This window comes from Gossypium arboreum, chromosome 12 (assembly GCF_025698485.1).
Source record: "Gossypium arboreum isolate Shixiya-1 chromosome 12, ASM2569848v2, whole genome shotgun sequence".
Lineage (NCBI taxonomy): Eukaryota > Viridiplantae > Streptophyta > Magnoliopsida > Malvales > Malvaceae > Gossypium > Gossypium arboreum.
The window spans coordinates 4,827,587-4,852,493 of NC_069081.1; the positions used below are offsets into that span (position 1 = coordinate 4,827,587).

The window sequence follows — 24,907 nt, forward strand, 5'->3', positions numbered from 1 at the left end:
CCATAATTTTTGCATGTGATCTTATTTATGATTTGTTAATTAAGTTTATTTGATTCATTGTATATTGTTTCTATTTTAATTATCAATATTGTGTAAAATTATTAACTCGTGAATCAAATAAAATTTAATTTTTAGTTGTCTTAAATATTTGATATGATTTTATTCATAACTTAATTTTAGGTAAATAAGTTTCAGTGTGAATTTCATCCTTTTATTTTACAAAAATTCAAAAGCTAATTTTTTTACTTTAATTTGTTAGAATTTGATCATCATATTTTAGAACAACTACTAGGTTACTCTAGTTATCGATAAATATATAAACTTTAACAACTAATAATTTTACTAATTTATTATATATAAATCGTTGAAATATTAATTTTTATTAATTCATTTGCATATAAATAATTGAACCATGAATTTTTAGAACAACAAATTAACAATAATGTTTAATAAAGTTAGCAATTGGATTAACTTATCACTTTTCGTAACGTATAATAATCAAAATTTGAAAAATTAAAGAATAAAATTAACAATTATATCTATTTTTATAATTAATATATATACCAAAATTATATAAAGATAAATATTATATATATCCATCCTAGACATATTAAAATTATGATAATAAATAAATTAATATTAAATTAAAAATCATTAGTAAAATATATTTTTTATTTGAAATATTTTATTTTTATTTAGAATGAGGGATCAATGACGACCATGAACAATATTCTTCTCCCAACCAACAATGTTTTCAAAGGCTTCTACTAGCCTCACTATGCGAAAACTGAAACTTTCTTTTCGAGGGACAATTTCTATTCGTAGCCTCACCATATGCTGCTTTGTTATTTGTCCACGTCACAATGCCAAAATATTATCTAATGCAGTCACGCCATCTGTAGGTTTAACATCTATATCCTGTATCAAGATACAGGCAAGCATTTCCCAGTTCGTCTTCAAACGTTAATAAACAGCAGAAGCTAAAAAAAATTCTTCAAAAGTAACGAGACTTGGTAACAAGCCTAAGCTGTGCTTCTCTCACGTACTCTTTTGCATTCGAACACACTCAGATGTACTGAGAACTCAGCTAGCGTGTGTTTTTGTTTATTTCTTCAACTCGAACTGCAAAAAAAAAAGGAAAAAAGAAGTGTGTTATTTAGTTTTAATTTCTTCTCTAATTTGTGCTGATTTAGGGTTTGAAACTCTCGTTCCATAGTTTCAATTCCTGTTCATATTTTCAAGGTATTTCCTTTCAATTTTTCTTGTTCCCCCCTAATTAGCTGCAGCATTTGATAGAATGGAGCCTCCGCTGCCGGTTTTGCCTACAAATTACGGAATCTCAAACGGTATTTACATATTTAATTAATTGCCAAAGTTTATTATATGTTTATAAGCTTCTTTTTTCTTTCTTAAATTTTTTTCATTCTATATTTTAAGCTTTTGGTATATGATCTTCATCTTTTACTTAAGTTTTAATTTTTTTTTGTTGTTTTTTCAATCTATTAATCTTTTTACTGGATTTTCAATTTGCTTTTAGAATTTGTTATCTATTTACTTACATTGATATGGTATTTCTTAGCTTTTGTTTTAAGTTTTCCCATTTTATTGTCTTCATATAATGTTGATTTTCTTCTTTATGATCGTCTACAGAATTCTGTTCTAAAGGTTGTAAGAGGACAAGATTATCCAGTGATTCAAAAGATTATGACAGCACCATCTCTGCTGCAAATCCTCAAGATGGCAATGAAAAGAAAAAACCTAAGGTCTCCCCGAATGCAATTGATTTCAGTGACCCACTTGCATATGCTAAAATGCTTGAAACTTTTAATACTGGTGGTAAATATGGAAGTGTTACAAAAGATTTAGAAGCCCTTATTTCTAGGAATACACAATTGGTAAGCAAGGTACTTGCTTTGCATCCTCGTCTTTCAAATATGTCGGCAGATGTGGAAAAGACCCCGAGGAAAGAGGCTTCAAAGGTCCCAAGTCGACAACTTTCCCATTTGTCACGAAACAATTTTATCGACTTGGAGGATGACTCTATTGGAAATGACATCACATCGTCGGTGTCACCAGTAGTGATTCTGGATTCAGATGATGAAGACAATAGAAATCCTAGATCTCTACATCCGGTCCAGGAAATTGTATTGAGGAAGCCATCTGGGAATTTAATCTATAAAGAGATAAAGGTATGTTCTTGTTCACATTTAGATTTTGAGTTGTGTTTGAGGATGAAGAAAGAACATAAAAGTCAAAGGAATGGATAATGAATATGAACATTGAATTTATCATTCGTTAGTTTTATAAAATAATTTAATGTTCTAGGAATTTTTCTTTTTTTGCTTTCACATTTTTCATGGATCATAATCATGCAAACTTTAATCTCATCATCCTGTCATGTATAATTTCCTACGTGTCTAATTTATCTTCACTTGCATTTATCCATCAAACAAGGAAGAAAACAGCATTCAGATATTCGAAGTAGCTAGTCTCTGAAATTTCTCTTCAGGCCCTTTTAACTTTTAAATATGAGTTTTAGCACATCCATAAAATCTTACCCTATTGCTTATGTAGAAAGTATAAGGTGATCTTTTGTATTTGTAATGTGTATGTGAGGGGGAGATTAAGTTGCTAAAGCCTTCCCGACTCAGGACAACAATGATGCTTTCTTCCTATCTCTGATTGCAAACAACATGGTTGAGATGGAGCAAAATGAAATGATGTTTGAGAACATGTTTGTAATGTTTCTTGCATCACTTGTCTGGGATCCTATAAGGGCAAATGGCTGGTTTGCTGGAAATTTTTAAAGTTTATTGACTTTAGAAGTTGTATATGCTATGTGACGATGAGAGATTAAATCTATTCCATTTATATTAAATTTGTAAATAGAAAAGATAAATATAATGAAACAACGAAGCTGTAGAACCTCAATTGATTATGTTTTTATCAACGTTCAACTCTCTTAAAGTTTTTACTAGTTTCAAGTCAATCCTATCTTAGGCATGTTCGATGTAACTGTCACATTAATGGTTGATTATGGGTATTTTGAGTGTTTAAATATTACATACTCTTTATGTGTACTTGAGTGAATTTTGGGTACCATGGTACTCTTCTAACTCTAAATTGTATGTTTACTGTTTTTTATTTTTTTAATCCAATGATTGGCGTTATTGATGTATTTCAGGTTGGAGAGCCTAATTTGTTTCAGTTTGGGGAGTCTATGGGCAACCGAGTTTACAAGGAAGAGAAGATTAGTCTGACCAGTGAATTTGATATCAAGAAGGATAAAGGTATTTATGTTGGTGTTGAAGACGATGTTGATGCTCAAACGGAGAATGAAGATGATGGTCTGGGAGATATTTGGCAGGAGATGTCAATGGCATTAGAATTCTCCAAGGTGTTTTATACTGCTCTTAAAATTTAATTGGTGGTTATTTGTTGTCTTCTTTATTATTATTATTGTTGTTGTTATTGTTGTTGTTATTATTATTATTATTATTATTTGCTTTCTTTTGAAAAAGCAATGCTTGTGCTTTTTTCAGAAATAGATGGTCAAGTCTTAGTACTCTCTGTATCGAGTTAACATGTGCATGTGTCTGTTCTAGCTGCTCTTTTTGAAGCTATAGAGACAACTATGTGGTCTTGTTTTGTTTTTTGTTACTTTGTTTTCATTCATTCCATATAAGGTGCATTTAGGTTGAGAAGGTTTCGGGGAAAAATACAAGGCAAAACATGTAAGACTCTTGAGTTCATAACCAGATAATTTTGCTTGATGAAATTAATTCATTATTTAACTTAACTCACATTTGTTATCGTTTATTAGCATAAATAGACATGAAAAAGTGTTTATGTTTCAGGACTTTCCTTCTAATTGTTTCCTTTTTGAGTTATCTACATGCACTATATTCCGATTCTAAACATCTTGTTCTCATTCTTTGTTGTGTAAGATATGTAATTACTGTTTCCAGTTGTGGCTGTAGTAAACAACTCCTTCATTGCTTCTATTATATTAGGTCAGACTTTTTTGAATCTGCGACATGCTTCTTGCTGTTGTGGAAGAAGAAGAAAAATCTTGTTTTCTACACCATGTTCTGATTAAACATCTTGTTCTCATTTTTTGTGGTGTAAAATATCTCATCACTGTTTGGTTGTGGCAATAAGAAACAACTGTTGCTTTTATTATTTTAGGTCAGATTTTTTGAATCTGCTACATGCTTCCCACCGTTGTGGAAGGATAAGAAAAATCTTGTTTTATATACAATTATCAGTTTTAGGTTGTTATAATTATTGAACTGCAGGCAATATTATTCCCTAGAAAGGATGTCCTATATTCTTTATGACTTATGATGCTTTTGATAGGATGCTATTGAGGATCCTTCAAACGAGCACATGCCAGAAGATGACGAAGATTGTGATCATTCTTTTGTCTTGAAGGATGATCTTGGTTATGTATGTAGAATTTGCGGGGTCATTCAGAGAGGAATTGAGACTATAATTGACATCCAATATAACAAGGTAAGTCAAGCTTATGCTATTGAGCACTATGACTTCCCTACATTACATTACAAATTAGGTTTAAGTATCTGTAATTTGGTTCTAGCCTTAGGCTGTGTTTGTTTCGTTGAAAACATCTTCTAGAAAATGATTTTTGGAAAATGGATTGATTTTCTGGAAAAATTGGTATTTTCTAGTGTTTGGAGGATTCTCGTAAGATTTTGTCTGTTTGTTTGACAAATTTTCATGAAATCATTTTATAAAGGTTGTTCTTAGTAAAACGAACACGACATAAATATATTTGCAAAATATTGTAATACAATTTCTTTTTGTCAATCAAAATTTATTTTATAATAAGATAATATTTTGTAAAAATTAATATCATATATAAACTTAATAATAAACAATCCTTAATTACAACTTAATTTAAATTACATATATGAGAGTGCATATTGACACATTAAAGTTAGAAGGGATAAATGAAGCTAATCATGATTTAAACAAATATTCATATTTATATAGTTAAAATATTCATATTTTATACTAGGTTAAAATATGTGATAAGTACATGTACTCTTTGTAAATTTAGAATTTATTCCCGTACTTCTATTTTTTCTACTTTTTAGATTTCAAAATTCAGATCCAATTGTTAACACTATTAAAATTATTTTGTTAAATTCAAGCTTATTACGCCATTTTTTAGTTACATGGTTACCAAGTGAGTATTTTCTATTTAAAATGTCACATCAATAAAATTAACAAAACAATTTTAACAATTAGACCTGAATCTGAAAAGTATGACTAAATTTTTGAAAATAAAAGTATAAGAATTAAATTCCAAATTTGTGAAGAGGACATGGACTTTCGCATTTTAACCTTTATACTATGGAACATTTATTATTAATATATTTATAATTGTAATTTATATTTATTATTAAAATATTAATATAAATATTTTTCAAAAATATATGAATAATATTATTTAAACTTTAAAATTTTTATTAAAATAAAATTGTAATATTAAATAATTTATTATATTATTAAATAGAAATAATTAAATATGTATGTTTATTAATATTGATGATAAGAATATTTGGTATTAATATTTCAGATATTTTTATATATAAATTAAAAGTAAAATTTATTATTAATATAATAATACTAGGCTTGATTTAAGTTAATTTTTATATAAAAATAGAATTACATATAAAGGAGCTCTTTTCCATAAAATGACTTGCACTTTTCAAGAGGGTAAGTTATTTTATAGGAAAAAGGACTTATTTTCCGTTGAGTTGTAAATCATTTTCCATTGACTAAATTGTTTTTCATGGAACAAACACAAGAAAATACGAAAACATTTTCCATGAAACAAATGCACCCTTATATGCTTTAGTAATTGAAGTGGATTTTAATGTAGCTTCTGCCAGTATTAAACTTTGATGTAGCACCACCTATTAGTCTTCCTGGATGTGCCAATTTAGTTGTGCTGTCTCACCGCGAAGTGATCTTTGAAGCTTTTCCAAAATGGCTTGGTTCTAGAGTTCTATGGCTGGGATAATTTATTCTAGTATGAAAGCCAATTTGTAGCAGGGATCTGTACCCCTGTTACACTTGGTTGACCTACTATATTTGTGTCTATTAGCTGCAGTGGAAAATGAGGTTAAACTCTGGTATTTTGATCCTATTGTCTCCTGTGGAGGTGCCTTGTGTTGCATCGTTTAGTTTTTGTTTTATCAGTAGATGCACAAATTCGCTTTTTGGTTATGGCATTGTTATTATATGCATTGAATAACACAAGCTCAATTTGTTTTGGTGATTTATTCAGGCTTGGTTAAATCCAACTAATAGGACTTGTCAGCTCATTCCTGGCTGAAAGATTCATTATCTAAACTTTTTTCTCCTTTACCTACGCAGGCCAAAAAGAGCACAAATGCTTATGCATTAGAGCCTCGAAATGGCAAAAATAGAGAGTCAATTGAAACTGGAGTTAAGTTCTCTGAAGATGATTTAGCAGTAACCGACATAACTGCGCATCCAAGGCATATGAAGCAAATGAAACCTCATCAAGTTGAAGGCTTTAATTTTCTTCTGAGCAATTTGGTGGCAGATAACCCTGGGGGCTGCATCTTGGCACATGCCCCTGGTTCTGGAAAAACATTTATGATAATCAGCTTCATGCAGAGTTTCCTAGCCAAATACCCACATGCTAAACCACTAGTTGTGCTTCCAAAAGGCATCTTGGCTACATGGAAAAAGGAGTTTGAAACATGGCAAGTAGAGGATATTCCACTGCTTGATTTTTATACTGTGAAAGCAGATAATAGATCTCAGCAATTGGATGTTTTGAAGAAGTGGGTTGAGTGCAAAAGTATCCTTTTTCTGGGATACAAGCAGTTCTCTACCATAATTTGTGATGGTGGAACCAGCCAGACTTCTATATCTTGCCGAGAGATACTGCTCAGAGCACCTTCAATTTTAATTTTGGATGAAGGCCACACACCGAGGAATGAGAACACCGATGTGCTACAATCCCTTGCAAAAGTGCAAACAGCTCGAAAAGTGGTGCTTTCAGGAACTCTTTATCAAAATCATGTTAAAGAGGTATTTAACATATTGAACCTTGTTCGACCAAAGTTTCTTAGGTTGGATACTTCAAAATCAGTAATTAAGCGGATAATGAGCAAGGTGCATATAGCTGGGGTGAAGAAGCAGTTAAAAGCTGGAGCAGATGCGGCTTTTTATGATTTGGTGGAGCACACACTGCAGAAAGATGAAAATTTTGAGAGAAAAGTCTCAGTCATCCATGATCTGCGTGAGATGACCAGCAAAGTTCTTCATTACTATAAAGGTGATTTCTTGGATGAGCTTCCTGGACTTGTTGATTTCACTGTTGTGCTGAGTCTTGGTCCTAGACAGAAGGATGAAGTTCACAAGTTAAGAAGGTTTCAAAGGAAATTCAAGATTTCATCTGTTGGTAGTGCTGTTTATCTCCATCCAAAACTTAATTCTTTCTCTGAGAATTCTGACACAACAGATGATAAGATGGATGAGCTGTTAAACACATTAGATGTTAGAGAGGGCGTCAAAGCAAAATTTTTTCTTAATATGTTAAATTTGTGTGAGTCAGCTGGTGAGAAACTCCTTGTTTTTAGTCAGTATCTTGTCCCCTTGAAATTTTTAGAGAGATTATCCGTGAAAGTGAAGGGTTGGCAACCAGGAATTCAGGTTTTCTCGATCACAGGTGAATCAAGCTCTGATCATAGGGAGTGGTCTATGGATCGCTTCAATAACTCTCCTGATGCCAAAGTTTTCTTTGGATCTATAAAGGCATGTGGAGAGGGAATTTCTTTGGTGGGGGCATCCCGAATTATCATTTTGGATGTCCATCTTAATCCATCTGTGACCCGCCAAGCAATAGGTCGTGCTTTTCGCCCTGGCCAAAAGAAGAAAGTGTACGCGTATAGATTGGTTGCAGGGGATTCTCCTGAGGAGGAGGATCATAGTACTTGTTTCAAGAAGGAATTAATTGCAAAAATGTGGTTTGAGTGGAACAAGTATTGTGGTAACCGAGATTTTGATATGGAGACTGTTAATTTGAACGAGTGCAATGATCTCTTTTTGGAAAGTCAGTTGTTAAGGGAAGACATTAGGGATCTGTACAGAAGGTTAGTCTTTTATTGCAACAACATTCTCATTTATTTTATCAAAGTTCTTGCCTTCCAATTTTTAATCTCCCTATATTTCAGGTAGATGCTGGGACCATGGGCTGAGGCGGCCATGGGCAGTTTCCTTGTGGTGCACATGTAATTTCTTCTTTTGTAGTCTCTGTCTTTGGATGTGTTTCCCGGTTAACTTTTTAAAACATCTAGGCAGTTGCTTGAGAGCAATATGAATAGATTCCTTGCTATAGAAATGACCTTTTTTGACAGTCGTTGGAAACTTTTCCCTCGTGTCCAAGGATCTTTAGTGCAGGCAGGAATCAAGTAGATGCTTACTATTTGTACATGAAATTATGTGTGCTAGTTTTGAAATGGGAGAAGGCGCTTGGTTTAGTAATCGAGGTTCCCATATCTGCTTGGCCATTTCAAGGTGAATTTAATGTTGTCCTTCTCAATTCGATTGATCAATTGTGGATTGAATCTTAATTATATGATAATGTAAAAACCCTCATCAGTGGTCGCTTCAGCCATTAGTTAAAGCGCAGAGCTGTCACTGTACTTAACAGGGGCATCCATTATCCATGTGTTGTTTTCTCAACATGCAGAAATTTCATGCATTTTGTTCAGGCAGCTCAGCTAATTTGAAAGACCCCAAAATAATAAAAAGAATACACAGTAGAACCCAAATCATTGTCTATCTGAATAAAACAAGTCAATTCTTACCTTTTATTTCAAATCAGGTGTCTTTTTCTTTTCTCTTCAATATTGAAGTTGCAACTGATTGTACATATTCTTTTTCCTTCACATATTAAACCAAAATTATGTATCTTTACAAATGATTTATATTACAACTGTGTCTTATACTTCATCATCTTTGACAAGCAAGATGAATTTCAGGTAAGTTCAGAACCTGGTTCTAGCTCTCTAGTTTCGGGAGAACGATATGAAGATTAACCAATGTAATTAAGAAGTCAAGCACATTTCATGTGACAAAATCATGTAACAAATGAGAGGAACTAAACCCATGTTGCCGATTTCCAGGATTTATGCATTCAAAATCTGATGTTTCGGAGGCTCCTACGCTTGATGCAGTAGGATTGCATATGTCAGCCCCTCTCATTGCAACAAAATCTTGATGGCCTCCGCCTGATATAGGTATATTACCACCCTCACAATGCTGCAATCCCAAAGTGAGTGAGACACTGCTTCTATTTCCAAAATTACCAAACCCTGACATCTGGTAAGCAGCAGCTACTGCCATAATCCGGTCACTATCACCATCAGGATGAGAAATTGCATTAGGGAACAGGTTAGAATCATCAATATTGGGCCTCTGCTCCTCTCGTAGCTTAAGTAACATATGCTCGGTTTCAGCTTCTCCTCGTGTGAAGTACTGGAAACCAGCTCCAGTAACTGGTCCTTCCATATCAACTAAAGAAGGAACAGGGTTGGGTTTGGAATCCACCAACTGTCTGGTGTCACATCTCTCTATGGCCGGCGAACTTTCACTTTGTTGCACATCTTCACCTCTATCCTCAGAGGTCCTTGTATCACCTTTTGTTGCTTTGACAACATTTTCGGATGAAGAATTAGAGTCCATTTCTGCATCCGCAAATTCTTCCTTGTACATCTCTTCGACCATAGGCTTCCAGAGACGCACCCGTGCATTTATAAACCAATTGGCAACCTGAGCAGATATAAATACCATTAAGGCATCAACATGAAATGTACAGATCGTCCTCTACGGATATTGTCTAACGAGAGCATAATGATCACTACTAAAATTCAACAAGAACAAAACACATGAATCTATTATAAATTTATTTTACTCGATTCAGGTGGGTGGAACATGTCCAATAATATAATATTTGACTATTCCTCAATTTGGAAGAATTTATATCCCATATTTTGCCAATGAGGTTGCTGTATCCGTACTTGTACCATATATTTCAAGTCAATACTCCTTTCTTTCAAACAATTTGCTATAATCCAAATTTAACAAGCACTGCTAACCACATTTGCTTTGTGTTATGTCAGTAAGATGATCAGTTTTTGATTACCTGACTTCTAGTCAAGCCTGTCTGTCTTGCTAGCATGATCTTATCAGAATCCTTCGGGTAGCTGGACGACAACAAGAGTAGAAATAAGTACACCCAAGGCATTGGTATTTAGGAGATCTGAGATTTGCTATAATACAAAGGAGTGTTAAACTTACGGATGAAGAAAATGCTCAAACAGCCAAGCACGAAGTATTGAAACAGAGCTTTCGGGCAGACCTCTCTGAGGCCTCCATGCATGTTGTTGCATCATCCCAAGTTGCTGAAGAGCTCTCTGTTGTCGCAGCTGCTGATCCACATAACGCAGACGAGTAATTCCTACTCCTTTACCATTTTCTGAAGTATCCTGCTCCCCGAGACTCTTACGTGTTGCCCGAACTTGACCATTAATAGCATCTCGCAAGCACCGAAAGTGGCGGGATATAGTCTGAAGCGCGAGTGCTGTGTATGGCTTAGCAGCTCCACACCCCGCTATCACATCAAATGAAGACACTACAATCTGCATCTGATGATAATACTGTTTATACCTTCTATCAACCTGCAGCAAGAACTTCTCAGTATTAGATGCAAACAGAAAAGAAAATGCAATAAAGTATCGAATGGGCCTAACTTCATCCACCTTCCAAGACCACTTGATCTTTATGCATAAACTTGCTAAGATTATATGGGAGATTCATGTACAGACCTATATGTCATTTTAATCACGTGAAACAATCATTGTATTCAGTCCTATGTCATTTCAGTTACAGCAATCAATCAAACAACAGGAAAAAACCACATTCTAGGAAAAGTTTAATTTTGGATATAACAGTTCCTCGGCATATCAAAGAAAAGCTTACATATAAAGTAGGAAGCTGAAGAGCAGATTAGGTAAACATATCAATGTCTTACAGCAACTATAACCAATTGATCATCCAAAACAATGAAGTGATCTGACTCTTACCTCATCCAACATGGACAACAGCTTCGTTAACTTGCTTTGTAGTTCTTGTTTTTCAGCATGTGAAAGCTGGTTTGGAGAGTTATTTGAGAATTCTTGCTGATTTGAGGGCATTTTTTTTGATCCTCCATCATCCTCTTTGGAACTCTTCATCTGGTTGTCTTCTGAGCTTTGGTTTTTCTCACCATTACATTGCTTTAGAGCCATTCGAACATTAACGACTTCATCAAGCAGTTGTTGCACTGCCTTGAGATATTTGGAATTAGGAATAGTTCTTGAAGTACTTGACATACCATATGCAGATAAATCCCCTTTATTTGAATTTTGGTTACCTCCAGAAAAACCAGGTGGAACATATTCCGCGTTTCTCGACTGTTCATCTCTACAAGAGCTAGTCCTGCTGCCACCCTCTCCAGTAAGTGTTGGATTAGGACTCAAGAACGAAGCAAAAGTGGAATTGGGATTTCGATAGGGGATGGAAGTCATTTGAATTCCTGAAGGAATTTGGGTTCCAAGGCTTAGCGATAATCCTTGACCTTGCAAGTTTTGACCATTGCGAAGGATGCTGGCAGTACCATCCATCGGATGCATAACTAGAATTTCATTTCTACCATCCCTCCAAGTACCAAAGTCACCAACACGTGAGCCACCAAGGTTTGACAATATCTCTTGCTGCTGTGGAGTCGAATCTGAAGCTTCCACAGCCAGAATCTCAACGCAGTTATTTTGTTGCTGAGAATTCCCAGCAAATGCATCTAAATATGACCCGGAATTCATATACATAATCGCATTACCAGGAAGATCTGGTGCCTCTGGAAATGAACCAGGCATCGATTCTCTAAAATAGATCATTGGAGCAGTATCTTTTTGATTATCAGAACCAGTGTCATAAGTAGCCATAATATTTCTCAGGATCTTGAAACTTTGCTACCCCACTTGTTCAAGTCGAATTACACAATCATGCTATGAACTGAAAATAATTTTGAGCATATTTAGAAAAGAATGATACAGATTATAGAATTCAAAATTTAAGTAGGAAATCTTATACGCACATCTTATCTTAGGCTTAATGAAATACATAATTTGGTAGCATATAGAACAGAACACAGCATTTCATGCTATGCTACTAATCTATACAATTACAAGTCAGTTGACAGTTCCTAGAAGTAGAAGCTTTAGTAGTGAACTATGGAGTTCAAAGCTTGAACACTCATCAGCAAACAACAATGGAACCTTCAGATAAAGAGTAGAGACGAACCACACATATATAATTATTCTCTATGCATAAGCTCGCAAATAAAGAACAATTACGAGAAATCTCACGAATATTTCTAACAAAAAACTCAAACCAGGGTAACATGATCAAAGGAAAAAAAAAAAAAAACAAGCAACTGTTATGAGCAATCCAACAAGGTAAAAAGAATCAAAGAAACAAGACAAAACCCAGAATTTGTAAATCCCAATAAACAGCTTTGTTATGATGATCATCTTGTCCAGACATAGAAGATGACAGAAACTAGGAAAAGAAGAGAACAAAAAGAAAGAATTTAAAAGACAAGCTCTATATCTCTTTGGGTTAAGAAAATGATATATATATATGTATATATAGGCATATGTGAATAAAAAAATACCTGAAAACCAGTAACAGCTGTGGGAGTTGTGGGGAACAGGAATTCTCAAAACACCACAAGATCCGCCGATGATAACAAAATCCTTAAGAAACCAAGCACTTTGTTTCCCAATAACCCAGAAGAACAACAACAACAAACCAACACTTCACTTTTCATCTAATTTTTTGCACACACTAAACTAAAACTATAAAACAAATCAACCCCCCCCCTCCCAAATAAAGCTTCTTTTTTAATAATAATTCATACTCAGAGTCAGAGAGAAGGAGAGAGAGAGGAATAAGAAGATAAAGAAAAGAGCAAAGAAAATGAATTATTATATCACTTTTTTTGGCTCTCTTTTTTTACTAATCATATATTCTCTATCCATCAAACTCCACGTGAGAGATTCATATACATAAACTTGAACCCAATACCCCCCCTTTTATCTCTTTCCCTTGAAAAGATGATAACTTTCTCTGTTATTGGAGATAAAAGAGGGAAACTTTTTTGCTTTATGAGGTTCTTGCTTTGAAACCCAGTTGTAATAGTTGGTATTAGTTGATCTCCATCTCTCTCTTCCTTTTTTTGCTTATTCTATCAAATTCTTGATCTTCTTCCTCTTTGGGTGTTGTTGAGGATATGTTTGGTTAAAGAGTTCTATCTCTAACTACCAGTTGGTGGACCTAAACCCCCCCTCTCTCTCTCTCATCCTTCATCTTCACCATGGAAGCTCTGTCTTTTCCTTTTGCTGCAATATCCACCATATAAACCCATATTCTGTTCCATTCTTTGATTTTTTTGTTTTGCCCCCTGATATTATTATTTTTATGTAGTGTTTTTCTTTCATTTAATCTTCTGCTACTAGTTTTTGTGTAATATTTTATTTTATTTTGAATGTGAAGGGCGCAGCAGTAGGTGCCCATATCACTGAACTTTTCTTTTTCTTCTAAGTAATGTTTAGTTTAGACTCAATTGTTCTTTTATTTTATTTTATTTATGGTTTGCTCCCCTTTATTTTTTATTATTTCAACATTATCTTCATAAGTTTTAATCTTTTCAAATACTATTTTTTATTTGTAAAGGGTAAGGTTAAAAATGGTTTAAGGATTGAATACAAACGAGTTAAGGAAAGTCCTTTAGACCTTCCTTGGTTGACACATGTCACTTTTCTTTTCCTTTTCTTTATATGTAAAATGGCGTAATTTCAAATTTGACCCCTATATTATCCTCATCTATATATAATTGGTAACTTTCCTTTTTCCTTTTTGCATTATTTAGAAGAATGGTAAATCTTCAATTTTGGCCCTATGTTACCCTCAAATTTAAGATTTTATAACCATGGTCAAAATTTAAATTTGGTGTATGTTCTATACTCGAATTTAAGATCTAATCTTTATACTTCAGTTTTTTTTATATAATTTGGTACCTTAACCTTTACAATATCATTGATTAGCCTAAATAATTTATTTGATTAAAATGCTGATATAACTTTCAAGAATTGTAAACACCGTTAAAATCATTTGTTAAATTCAGTCCATTGCAATGCTTTTTATTTTGTTACATTACTAAGTAAGTGGATCTTTCTTTTTTAATTTTAAAATATCACACTAGCGAATTTAACAGAAGAATTTAATATTGTTAACGATTGGATTTTAAATTTTTAAATTCGAAAAATAGAAGGGCTAAATTTATAAAAATAAAAGTACGAATGCTAAATTTCAAATATACAAAGACTATAGAGACATGGAGCATATTTTAGCCTTCAATTATTTACTCTATAATTTGACCTAAAAAACAATTAACCCATTGCGAAATGTGGGGCTATAAATGAACAAAACGTTCTATAAATAATTCAAGAATGGTTTAGTTCATGTTCATTTATTTAGATTGTTGTTCGTTTGTTAAGATAAATAAATGAACATGAACAATATTTCGAGGCTAGTTTATTAAACAAACTGAACACAAACAATTTTTTTCAGTTCATTTATATTCATGAACAAGCTCATTTATATTTGTTTAAAGCTCATTTAATAAATCTTTTAAAACTCATTTATTGTTTCATTAGTATATATTAATAAAATTATTATGGTTAATATGTTTTTTTAATTTATAATAGGCTTATATGTCAAAAAAGCCCTTAAGAAAATACAAAAAATCAATTAAGTCCATGTATTAAATCCACACCAAATTAAGCCCTTGCTATTAACTAAAATAATCAATTGAAGTCCCTCCGTTAGCGGTTTCAGTCATTGACCACGTTAACCATTAAAATAAATTGATGGGCTAATCAAATGATGACACGTAACAAGTTTTGATTTAATCTAATATTTTTGACACGCCCGTGTGGGAATAGAGCACACCTCCGTGTGCTAGGGACACGCCCGTGTCCCGAACCCATGTCCAAAAACCTAGATAAATACAAGGCTATTTTTCAAGCCATTTTGTCACCCTCACAACACATGCACACATACTTATACAATAGCATACAACATGGCAAAATTAGGCACTTAAACATTCCTAACCTGACATGACCATGGTAATTTCACATGCAATAGATATCATAGAGTTCTCTCACATCTTTACCACATTCATGCTATAATCATTATAAACTCATCACGTAATACTATAGCACATGCATGTATAATTAAAATGAATTTACAATCCCATAATCAAAATAGGCCAACACATATGGTCAAAGCCATATCACATACTCTAATATTTAAACTCCTATACATGCCATAAACTCAAAGTACTTGAAATCACTACACCAATAGCGTTAGCTTGACAGTGTAATAATATCTCCGACGAACTCCAACCTGAGCTAACCTGGCAACCCTAGGAAACATGGGAAAGAAGGGGGGTAAGCTTTCGCTTAGTAAGTTCATATGAAAACAATAAGCAATTCATTAACTTGTTTTATCAATGTTTACAACATATTCTTAAGTTCACTACAAGCTGTCTTTCTGAGCAATAGTCACTAAATTATTTATATCTGGAGCTACGAAACTCCGAATTAAGTTCTGTTAATTTTCCATGAAACTATACTTATTTTCCTTTCTTCCATAAAATTTCCAGAATTTTTAGTTAAGCCAAATAGTACAGTTTATTCCTAAAAGTTACCCCTGATTCACTGTCTGATAGTTCCGACCCTTCTGTACTAAAGTTCAATTATCTCATAGTACAAGACTCGAATAATGTTCTCGTATATTTCTCTTGAAACTAGACTCATATTTCTATTTACTAATTTTTTTCTAGAATTTTTGGTTGGGCCAATTAGTACAGTTTATTAGTTAAAGTCTCCCCTGTTTCAGGGTATGACCACTCTGACCCCTGTGCACTACAAACCGAATTTCTCCCTGTACAGAATTCCAACAACCATGCCGTTTATTTCCATTAAAAATAGACTCAATAAGGAATCCATGCATGTAAGTTATGACTCTTAATAATTTTTGTACAATTTTTGGTGAATTTCTAAAGTCAGAACAGGGGATCTCGAATTCATTCAGACCCTGTTTCACAAGAATTCAAATATCACACAATATGGAATTCTTTTTCTTCCCCTGTTTCTTTCATGAAAATAGACTCATTAAGCTTTAATCCCATATTTTATTCTGCCTCTAACTCATTTTCCACTATTTTTAGTGTATTTTCAAAGTTACACTACTGCAGTAACTCAAATCTGTCAAGGCTAAATTACTCATTCATGATCATTGTTCACAAAATTAATACAACATCATTTGTATAATCATCACCAAGACATTCATATCACATTTTCATTTACCATCTTACCATGTTGTTATGTCGAGTTTTCAACCCAAGGGTTAAGTACATACCTGTTCAAAGTATCCATTTCACAACATTTATCAATACGTCCCTTTCATCTTGAGTATTCCTCCATTTGAGTAGAATTTTACCCATTGAACACATCGGAATATAATTTGGATACATGGAAAGTTTGCACATAAGTGCTACATATGTAGCCAAGCTACCATGTAACCCGCCCATAAGTGAACTCAGACTCAACTCAACGAGCTCGAGCGTTCGCATCCATAAGTGAACTCGGACTCAACTCAACGAGCTCGGATGCCTAGTTACATCTCACGAACTCGGACTCAACTCAATGAGTTTGAACATTCGCATCCATAAGTGAACTCGGACTCAACTCAACGAGCTCGGATGCCCAAATATTCCTGTGACATGTCACTTGTATCCTAATCTATTCCTAAGGTTCAACGGGACCTTTTTCCCAATCATGTGTCTCAACCATCTTCTACGGAATGCCGATACCAATACTCGGTAGTATTTCACATTTTCCAAGTATATCATATAATTTGACATATTATCAAACAATTATCACAAGTATAATATCTCATAATAATTATCATATCATTTAAATAACATCAAAACATTTAAAATAATAACTATGTTACCAACATTTACATATGAACTTACCTCGATACCATAAGGTAAAAAAAGACATAATTATCCATTAATCGATTTCTTTCCGTTCTATGTTTAAATCTCGATTTTCATCATCTAAAATATCACATTCAACTTATTAAAACAATGTACTGATCAAATTAGTCCATTGACACACTTGAGCAATTTTTACAATTTTACCCCTATATTTTGCCAAAATTACCAAATTACCCCTAGGCTCGTAAAATAATTTTTATCACATTTCTTTACTCCTTGAGGCTAGATGAACCATTTTCATAACTATAGCAACTCATAATTTCAACTATTTCACACATTTACAACTCATTTTACAACTTAGCAATCTAGCCCTTTTTAAGGTGTTTTCATGCAATTTCTTTCACAAAAGTTGTTTATTAGACAACTAGGACTCATAATCTTCCATAAAAACACAGCAAACAACACATTTAATCTCATGGCAAAACCCTAGACTCTTCATCATTTTGCAAAATAGACCCCTCATATGAAAGCTCATGCTTTAGGGGTTCCAAAAATGTAAAAATCATCAAGAAAGACATTAAAAATTACTTACTAGCAAGGGATGTAAGTGGCTGATATTTCAGAGCTTCAAAACCCCTTTCTTTTCTGCCATTTTCGGTGGAGGAGAAGAGAAAAATGATAGCTTTTTCTTTTTAATTTGTTAATAATAAAACTAGTCAAAATTGGTGACCAATTTCACCTAATTTTGACTACAATTTTTTTTTGTCTCCCATGGCCGACCATCACAATTTCAATGGCCTAATTTCACTTTAAAGACCCCCAATTTAAGATACAAGGCAATTTAACACCTTTAGGTATTAAAACACAACTTTTACCTTTTACGCGATTTAGTCATTTTTCGAAATTGGACTAGAAATTGCTAAAATTAACTTACCAAAATTTACATGCACTTATAAAATTATATTATAACACATAAAATAATACTAAAATAATTTTCTCTGGCCTCGGAATAGTGTTCCCGAAACCATTGTTCCGACTAGGCCCAAAATCGGGCTGTTACATTTCTTCCCCCCCTTTAGGGATTTTCGTCCCCGAAAATCTTACCAGAAAAAGTTGCTCTCTACTTTCACGAGTCACTTATATTTTTCTCTCAAAACTTACAAAACAACTCAGCTGAAACTCATACTCAGGATTTCCGTAATCTTTCCACAATTACCATAAAATTCTCGGCTCAATTCGAAATACTGAAAACTGATATTCTAAGAACTATAAGCTTAGAAGCACAACTTGTCCAAACCCAACTAACTATACCTCTGTATATACCAGAATAGTCATGCAGACTACTATCATCAATCTATCAAAATCCAATATGGTATCTCTTATTTCCCGGAGAAGAGAGAGACATCCCGATACAAAATTCATACTAATCCTTTCTCAATTTTCTCTTTCAATGTCAGCACTGACAATTATAATCTTTAACATATCTGATAATCGGCTTCACCTAGTAGTCAATTTAATATCCTTTGGAAGAATAAACAAAAAAAAAATTGCTGTGAACTCTGTACACAATTCTCTGCATAGCCTGGACTTTCTCAGTACCCTAATCTTCTCTGAAATAATAGTAACAGAAACCAGAAATCAAATCTTCCTTGCAATTCCAAATTAAAATTTGAATCATGCTGTACTTGTTTAATTTACCACTTATAGCCACATTTCTATACTCTGATCATCAACTGTTTAAAAACTTTACTAACATGAATCAAATGATTCCAACTTCATAGATGTGGTCTCTTTATTAATCAGGATAACTATACTTATAACATCTCTCGAACAAGAGAAATCCAACTAATATGTTTCCATAACATGCTTTCAAGAATAAAACCTCATCATTTCTGACTGTACGACTACTTACCAAGGAACACGTAACGGTATTCTCGAACCAGAGAATAAACTTAAATGCACATAACTCAGATTTACTTTTGTAGAATAACCATTCTTTACCCCAGGAATTTTGAAGAAATCTCGACACTGAAATCCCCACACTTCTATGGTCGAGCCAGAAGCTTAATCATAACAGATTCTAATATCGCAAGTCAAAGATTACTCGTAAAGATAAGCCAAGCTTGATAATTCTCGAAACAAGAACGAGAGAAAAGCCAATATAAGAAATTCCAAGATATAAAGACTATATCAGAAATCCGAGAATATAATCCAGAAGAAAATAATATAGATGATCCGGAAAATCCCTTAGAGAAAACCAGAAAGAAACTACTGTCTGTACGCTCTAGAATTTCTCGTAACAGAGACAATATAATTCTCGCATATATAAACCATAATCAATAGAACATCAGAATAATCTTACATAGATTTTTTTTTCTATCATAATTTTTTTTTCTATCAACTTCATTCCAATATATCAGAATAGAAATCTGAAGAGATGGGGAAAATGTCAATCACAACTAACTGGACCAATAGAGCTTTTCATCTAATATCACAGTCACTAGCATCCTCGTATGATAGAATTCTCACTCGAAAGAGATAACCATACGTATTCCTCAGAATAGAGGAAAACATAGAATACTCAGAAGAGAAAGATAGCCATAACTTTTATTTGATTGAATCCGACATACTTAAACATCAGTGCAAGTCTGACATTATTCCTCTAACTAATTCTGTCTTCACTAATCCCATACTATTCCATTATTATACCTTTTTAGTTTCACTTTTGTAAGCTTATGCAACATATCTCTCGAGAATCTCATCGTATAACTCTATTCTGGTAAGGGGCGAAGATTGTAAAGCCTCTAAACTTTTGACTCTCAAGCAAATACATATTCAACAACAACATAGCTTTACACATATTGATTCAAACATTTCAAATTTCCAACTTGTTATAAACACATTTTCACATATCTTAGTAATACATGCAACTTTATTTCATGCGAATATTAGCTAAACATAAGTGAATTTATCACAATTCAAACTTTCATTTCTTTTTCTCAAATTATCGTTAATGTCTTATCAAATTCCCATATTTAGTCTTAATCACTTGCCAATATTTATCAAATTGGAGAACGTCTCATGGTTTTGAGTACATCGTTTACTTGATGCCATAGTTCAACTATGGTCTTGTACTAGCTCTCGTCTCAATGCCGATGCCATGTTCCATACATGGTCTTACACTGGCTCACAAATCTCATGTATTGCCATGGTCCAACCATGGTATTTTCCGTCAATTCATTAGTGAACGATCGTACTCATTCCCTGCGTTCCACCCAATTTGATATTTCATTACAACTTTCATGCTATTGTGACATTTATGATTCTCTAACTGAGATTATAAAGCATAACATTGCTGTATCTTGAATTCATTAATCTAGACATAAATGTCAACATCATGTATATACTGATTATTAATCATGCAATAAAAGCATTCATACATACATTACGTCATTTCAAACAAATTTCTTTCTTTTCATAAACACTTGGTCAAATCAAGTTGGACATTTAACATCGTATGAATACTAACATGCATAAAAGAGCTTTTCACAACTTAACTTTGTTTCATTCCACTATTTTATATTCTTTAACTCAAGAGTATCACATAGTGAATACTAGTTCATATGAAAATCATGAATTTCTTTTCATACCTTTCCCATTTTCAGCATGTCACAAGTATGATTCAATAATCTCAACTTTACTCTTATCTTTATCAAGATTTACTCGGTTGGAATTCATTCCTGTCTTAACCAACAGTTTTGTTAGGGCCGGGAGATATCACACTATCACGAGTAATACTATGGCATGTATAGCTAGACTCTCTTACGCTAGGTTAGTCCGAGAACCGACTAAACCATGCTCTGATACCACTAAATGTAACACCCTTCGCCCGCATTCGACGCCGGGACGGGGTTCAAGGTGCTACTTGACTTTTACTAACACTTCTATACTAAACAGGGCCATGAAATCTCAAATAATTAAAAACTTTTCTTTTCACATACAATCTGTCCCATATATGGGCTTACGAGGCCCAAAACATACATCCGAAGTGGTTCGGGACCCAACCGAGAACTCATGAAAAACTTAAAAAATCTCTTACATCAAGGCTTCATACGCCCGTGTGGGAATAGAGCACACCTCCGTGTGCTAGGGACACGCCCGTGTCCCGAACCCATGTCCAAAAACCTGGACAAATACAAGGCTATTTTCCAAGCCATTTTGTCACCCTCACAACACATGCACACATACTTATACAATAGCATACAACATGGCAAAATTAGGCACTTAAACATTCCTAACATGACATGGCCATGGTAATTTCACATGCAATAGATATCATAGATTTTTCTCACATCTTTACCACATTCATGCTATAATCATTATAAACTCATCACGTAATACCATAGCACATGCATGTATAATTAAAATGAATTTACAATCCCATAATCAAAATAGGCCAACACATATGGTCAAAGTCATATCACATACTCTAATATTTAAACTCCTATACATGCCATAGACTCAAAGTACTTGAAATCACTACACCAATAGCGTTAGCTTGACAGTGTGATAATATCTCCGACGAACTCCAACCCGAGCTAACTTGGCAACCCTAAGAAACATGGGAAAGAAGGGAGGTAAGCTTTCGCTTAGTAAGTTCATATGAAAACAATAAGCAACTCATTAACTTATTTTATCAATGTTTACAACATATTCTCAAGTTCACTACAAGCTGTCTTTCTGAGCAATAGTCACTAAATTATTTATATCTGGAGCTACGAAACTCCGAATTAAGTTCCGTTAATTTTTCATGAAACTATACTTATTTTCCTTTCTTCCATAAAATTTCCAGAATTTTTGGTTAAGCCAAATAGTACAGTTTATTCCTAAAAGTTACCCCTGATTCACTATCTGATAGTTCCGACCCTTCTGTACTAAAGTTCAATTATCTCATAGTACAAGACTCGAATAATGTTCTCGTCTATTTCTCTTGAAACTAGACTCATATTTCTATTTACTAATTTTTTTCTAGAATTTTTGGTTGGGCCAATTAGTACAGTTTATTAGTTAAAGTCTCCCCTGTTTTAGGGTATGACCACTCTGACCCCTGTGCACTACGAACCGAATTTCTCCCTGTACAGAATTCCAACAACCATGACGTTTATTTCCCCTAAAAATAGACTCAATAAGGAATCCATTCATGTAACTTATGACTCTTAATAATTTTTGTACAATTTTTGGTGAATTTATAAAGTTAGAACAGGGGATCTCAAATTCATTCAGACCCTATTTCACAATAATTCAAATATCACACAATATGGAATTCTTTTTCTTCCCCTGTTTCTTTCATGTGAAAATAGACTCATTAAGCTTTAATCCCATATTTTATTCTGCCTCTAACTCATTTTCCACTATTTTTAGTGTATTTTCAAAGTTACACTACTGCAGTAACTCAAATCTGTCAAGGCTAAATTACTCATTCATGATCATTGTTCACAAAATTAATACAACATCATTTGTATAATCATCACCGAGACATTCATATCACATTTTCATTTACCATCTTACCATGTTGTTGTTATGTCGAGTTTTCAACTCGAGGGTTAAGTACATACCTGTTCAAAGTATCCATTTCACAACATTTATCAATACGTCCCTTTCATCTCGAGTATTCCTCCATTTGAGTAGAATTTTACCCATTGAACACATCGGAATATAATTTGGATACATGGAAAGTTTGCACATAAGTGCCACATATGTAGCCAAGCTACCATATAACCCGCCCATAAGTGAACTCGGACTCAACTCAACGAGCTCGGGCGTTCGCATCCATAAGTGAACTCGGACTCAACTCAACGAGCTCGGATGCCTAGTTACATCTCACGAACTCGGATTCAACTCAACGAGTTCGAACATTCGCATCCATAAGTGAACTCGAACTCAACTCAACGAGCTCGGATGCCCAAATATTCCTGTGACATGTCACTTGTATCCTAATCTATTCCTAAGGTTCAACGGGACCTTTTTCCCAATCATGTGTCTCAACCATCTTCTACGGAATGCCGATACCAATACTAGGTAGTATTTCACATTTTCCAAGTATATCATATAATTTGACATATTATCAAACAATTATCACAAGTATAATATCTCATAATAATTATCATATCATTTAAATAACATCAAAACATTTAAAATAATAACTATGTTACCAACATTTACATATGAACTTACCTCGATACCACAAAGGTAAAAAAAGACGTAATTATCCATTAATCGATTTCTTTTCGTTCTAGGTCCAAATCTCGATTTTCATCATCTAAAATATCACATTCAACTTATTAAAACAATGTACTGATCAAATTAGTCCATTGACACACTTGAGCAATTTTTACAATTTTACCCCTATATTTTGCCAAAATTACCAAATTACCCCTAGGCTCGTAAAATAATTTTTATCACATTTCTTTACTCCTTGAGTCTAGATGAACCATTTTCATAACTATAGCAACTCATAATTTCAACTATTTCACACATTTACAACTCATTTTACAACTTAGCAATCTAGCCCTTTTTAAGGTATTTTCATGCAATTTCTTTCACAAAAGTTGTTTATAAGACAACTAGGACTCATAATCTTCCATAAAAACACAGCAAACAACACATTTAATCTCATGGAAAAACCCTAGACTCTTCATCATTTTGCAAAATAGACCCCTCATATGAAAGCTCATGCTTTAGGGGTTCCAAAAATGTAAAAATCATCAAGAAAGACATTAAAAATCACTTACTAGCAAGGGATGTAAGTGGCTGATATTTCAGAGCTTCAAAACCCCTTTCTTTTCTGCCATTTTCGGTGGAGGAGAAGAGAAAAATGATAGCTTTTTCTTTTTAATTTGTTAATAATAAAACTAGTCAAAATTGGTAACCAACTTCACCTAATTTTGACTACAATTTTTTTTTGTCTCCCATGGCCGACCATCACAATTTCAATGGCCTAATTTCACTTTAAAGACCCCCAATTTAAGATACAAGGCAATTTAACACCTTTAGGTATTAAAACACAACTTTTACCTTTTACGCGATTTAGTCATTTTTCGAAATTGGATTAGAAATTGCTAAAATTAACTTACCAAAATTTACATGCACTTATAAAATTATATTATAACACATAAAATAATACTAAAATAATTTTCTCTGGCCTCGGAATAGTGTTCCCGAAACCATTGTTCCGACTAGGCCCAAAATCGGGCTGTTACACTTCTAAACTTAGAAATACTGTAGCTAGAATTTTCTAAAACTATACAGATTTAGTTAGAAACTGAGTCTTCTGAAATACTTTTGAAACTTCTGATAAAAATTTAAAGAATAAAGCATTTGCTAATAAGCACTGAAACTGATGCATAAAATTTCGTAATGTAGATAATACTTGAAAAATGATGAGTGCTCATGGAACTCGCGGTCGTGGTATTTGTGGGCATGGTGGATGCCGTAGAGGGACTCAAGCTGAGTCCTCCTCTTTGGGCAGTATGCCAACTTTGGATACGAGCGGTTTCACTTGCTACCGAAACTTAGTCTCATAGCCGCTCTGCTGGGGATGATGCATTGTCCCAAGCCATGTTGAGAGTTTTGAAGAGGGTCACTGGACCTCATTCTGGATCTAGGGACCGTGGGTCAGTAACTAAACGAATTTGGTCCAGTGGAGCTGAACTATTTAGGGGTGTCACTAAA

At 33.6% G+C, this 24,907-nt stretch overlaps 2 protein-coding genes and 2 long non-coding RNA genes across 4 annotated transcripts; 1 reads left to right on the forward strand and 3 right to left on the reverse strand.

Moving 5' to 3' along the window:
• Window positions 1–789: 789 nt before the first annotated feature.
• Window positions 790–9,313, forward strand: LOC108479210 (protein CHROMATIN REMODELING 35). The gene is made up of 6 exons (XM_017781674.2): window positions 790–1,346; window positions 1,651–2,189; window positions 3,185–3,397; window positions 4,360–4,515; window positions 6,409–8,159; window positions 8,241–9,313. Exons 1-6 carry the CDS (start codon window positions 1,298–1,300, stop codon window positions 8,242–8,244), a joined length of 2,712 nt encoding a protein of 903 aa, XP_017637163.1. The 5' UTR covers window positions 790–1,297; the 3' UTR covers window positions 8,245–9,313.
• LOC108479211 (BEL1-like homeodomain protein 6) lies at window positions 8,844–13,748 on the reverse strand. Its single transcript, XM_017781675.2, has 5 exons — window positions 12,782–13,748; window positions 11,154–12,120; window positions 10,369–10,748; window positions 10,214–10,274; window positions 8,844–9,840 (listed from the first exon to the last, which is right to left on the reverse strand). The coding sequence occupies exons 2-5, from the start codon at window positions 12,048–12,050 to the stop codon at window positions 9,136–9,138; spliced, it is 2,043 nt and encodes a 680-aa protein (XP_017637164.1). The 5' UTR covers window positions 12,051–12,120; window positions 12,782–13,748; the 3' UTR covers window positions 8,844–9,135.
• Window positions 13,749–15,338: 1,590 nt separating this feature from the next.
• LOC128285692 (uncharacterized) lies at window positions 15,339–17,894 on the reverse strand. Its single transcript, XR_008276230.1, has 2 exons — window positions 17,769–17,894; window positions 15,339–15,595 (listed from the first exon to the last, which is right to left on the reverse strand). It is a non-coding gene; the product is annotated as an uncharacterized LOC128285692 (long non-coding RNA).
• Window positions 17,895–21,509: 3,615 nt separating this feature from the next.
• On the reverse strand, window positions 21,510–24,052 carry LOC128285242 (uncharacterized). Its single transcript, XR_008275702.1, has 2 exons — window positions 23,968–24,052; window positions 21,510–21,788 (listed from the first exon to the last, which is right to left on the reverse strand). It is a non-coding gene; the product is annotated as an uncharacterized LOC128285242 (long non-coding RNA).
• Window positions 24,053–24,907: the final 855 nt, after the last annotated feature.

Coding starts and splice junctions, on each gene's coding strand:
- LOC108479210 (XM_017781674.2), top strand. CDS start 1,298: ATGGAGCCTCCGCTGCCGGTTTTGCCTACAAATTACGGAATCTCAAAC. Junction 1,347..1,650: donor AAATTACGGAATCTCAAACG/GTATTTACATAT, acceptor GATCGTCTACAG/AATTCTGTTCTAAAGGTTGT. Junction 4,516..6,408: donor TTGACATCCAATATAACAAG/GTAAGTCAAGCT, acceptor TTACCTACGCAG/GCCAAAAAGAGCACAAATGC.
- LOC108479211 (XM_017781675.2), bottom strand. CDS start 12,050: ATGGCTACTTATGACACTGGTTCTGATAATCAAAAAGATACTGCTCCA. Junction 10,275..10,368: donor TTTGAGCATTTTCTTCATCC/GTAAGTTTAACA, acceptor GTTGTCGTCCAG/CTACCCGAAGGATTCTGATA. Junction 9,841..10,213: donor CAGGCTTGACTAGAAGTCAG/GTAATCAAAAAC, acceptor ATATCTGCTCAG/GTTGCCAATTGGTTTATAAA.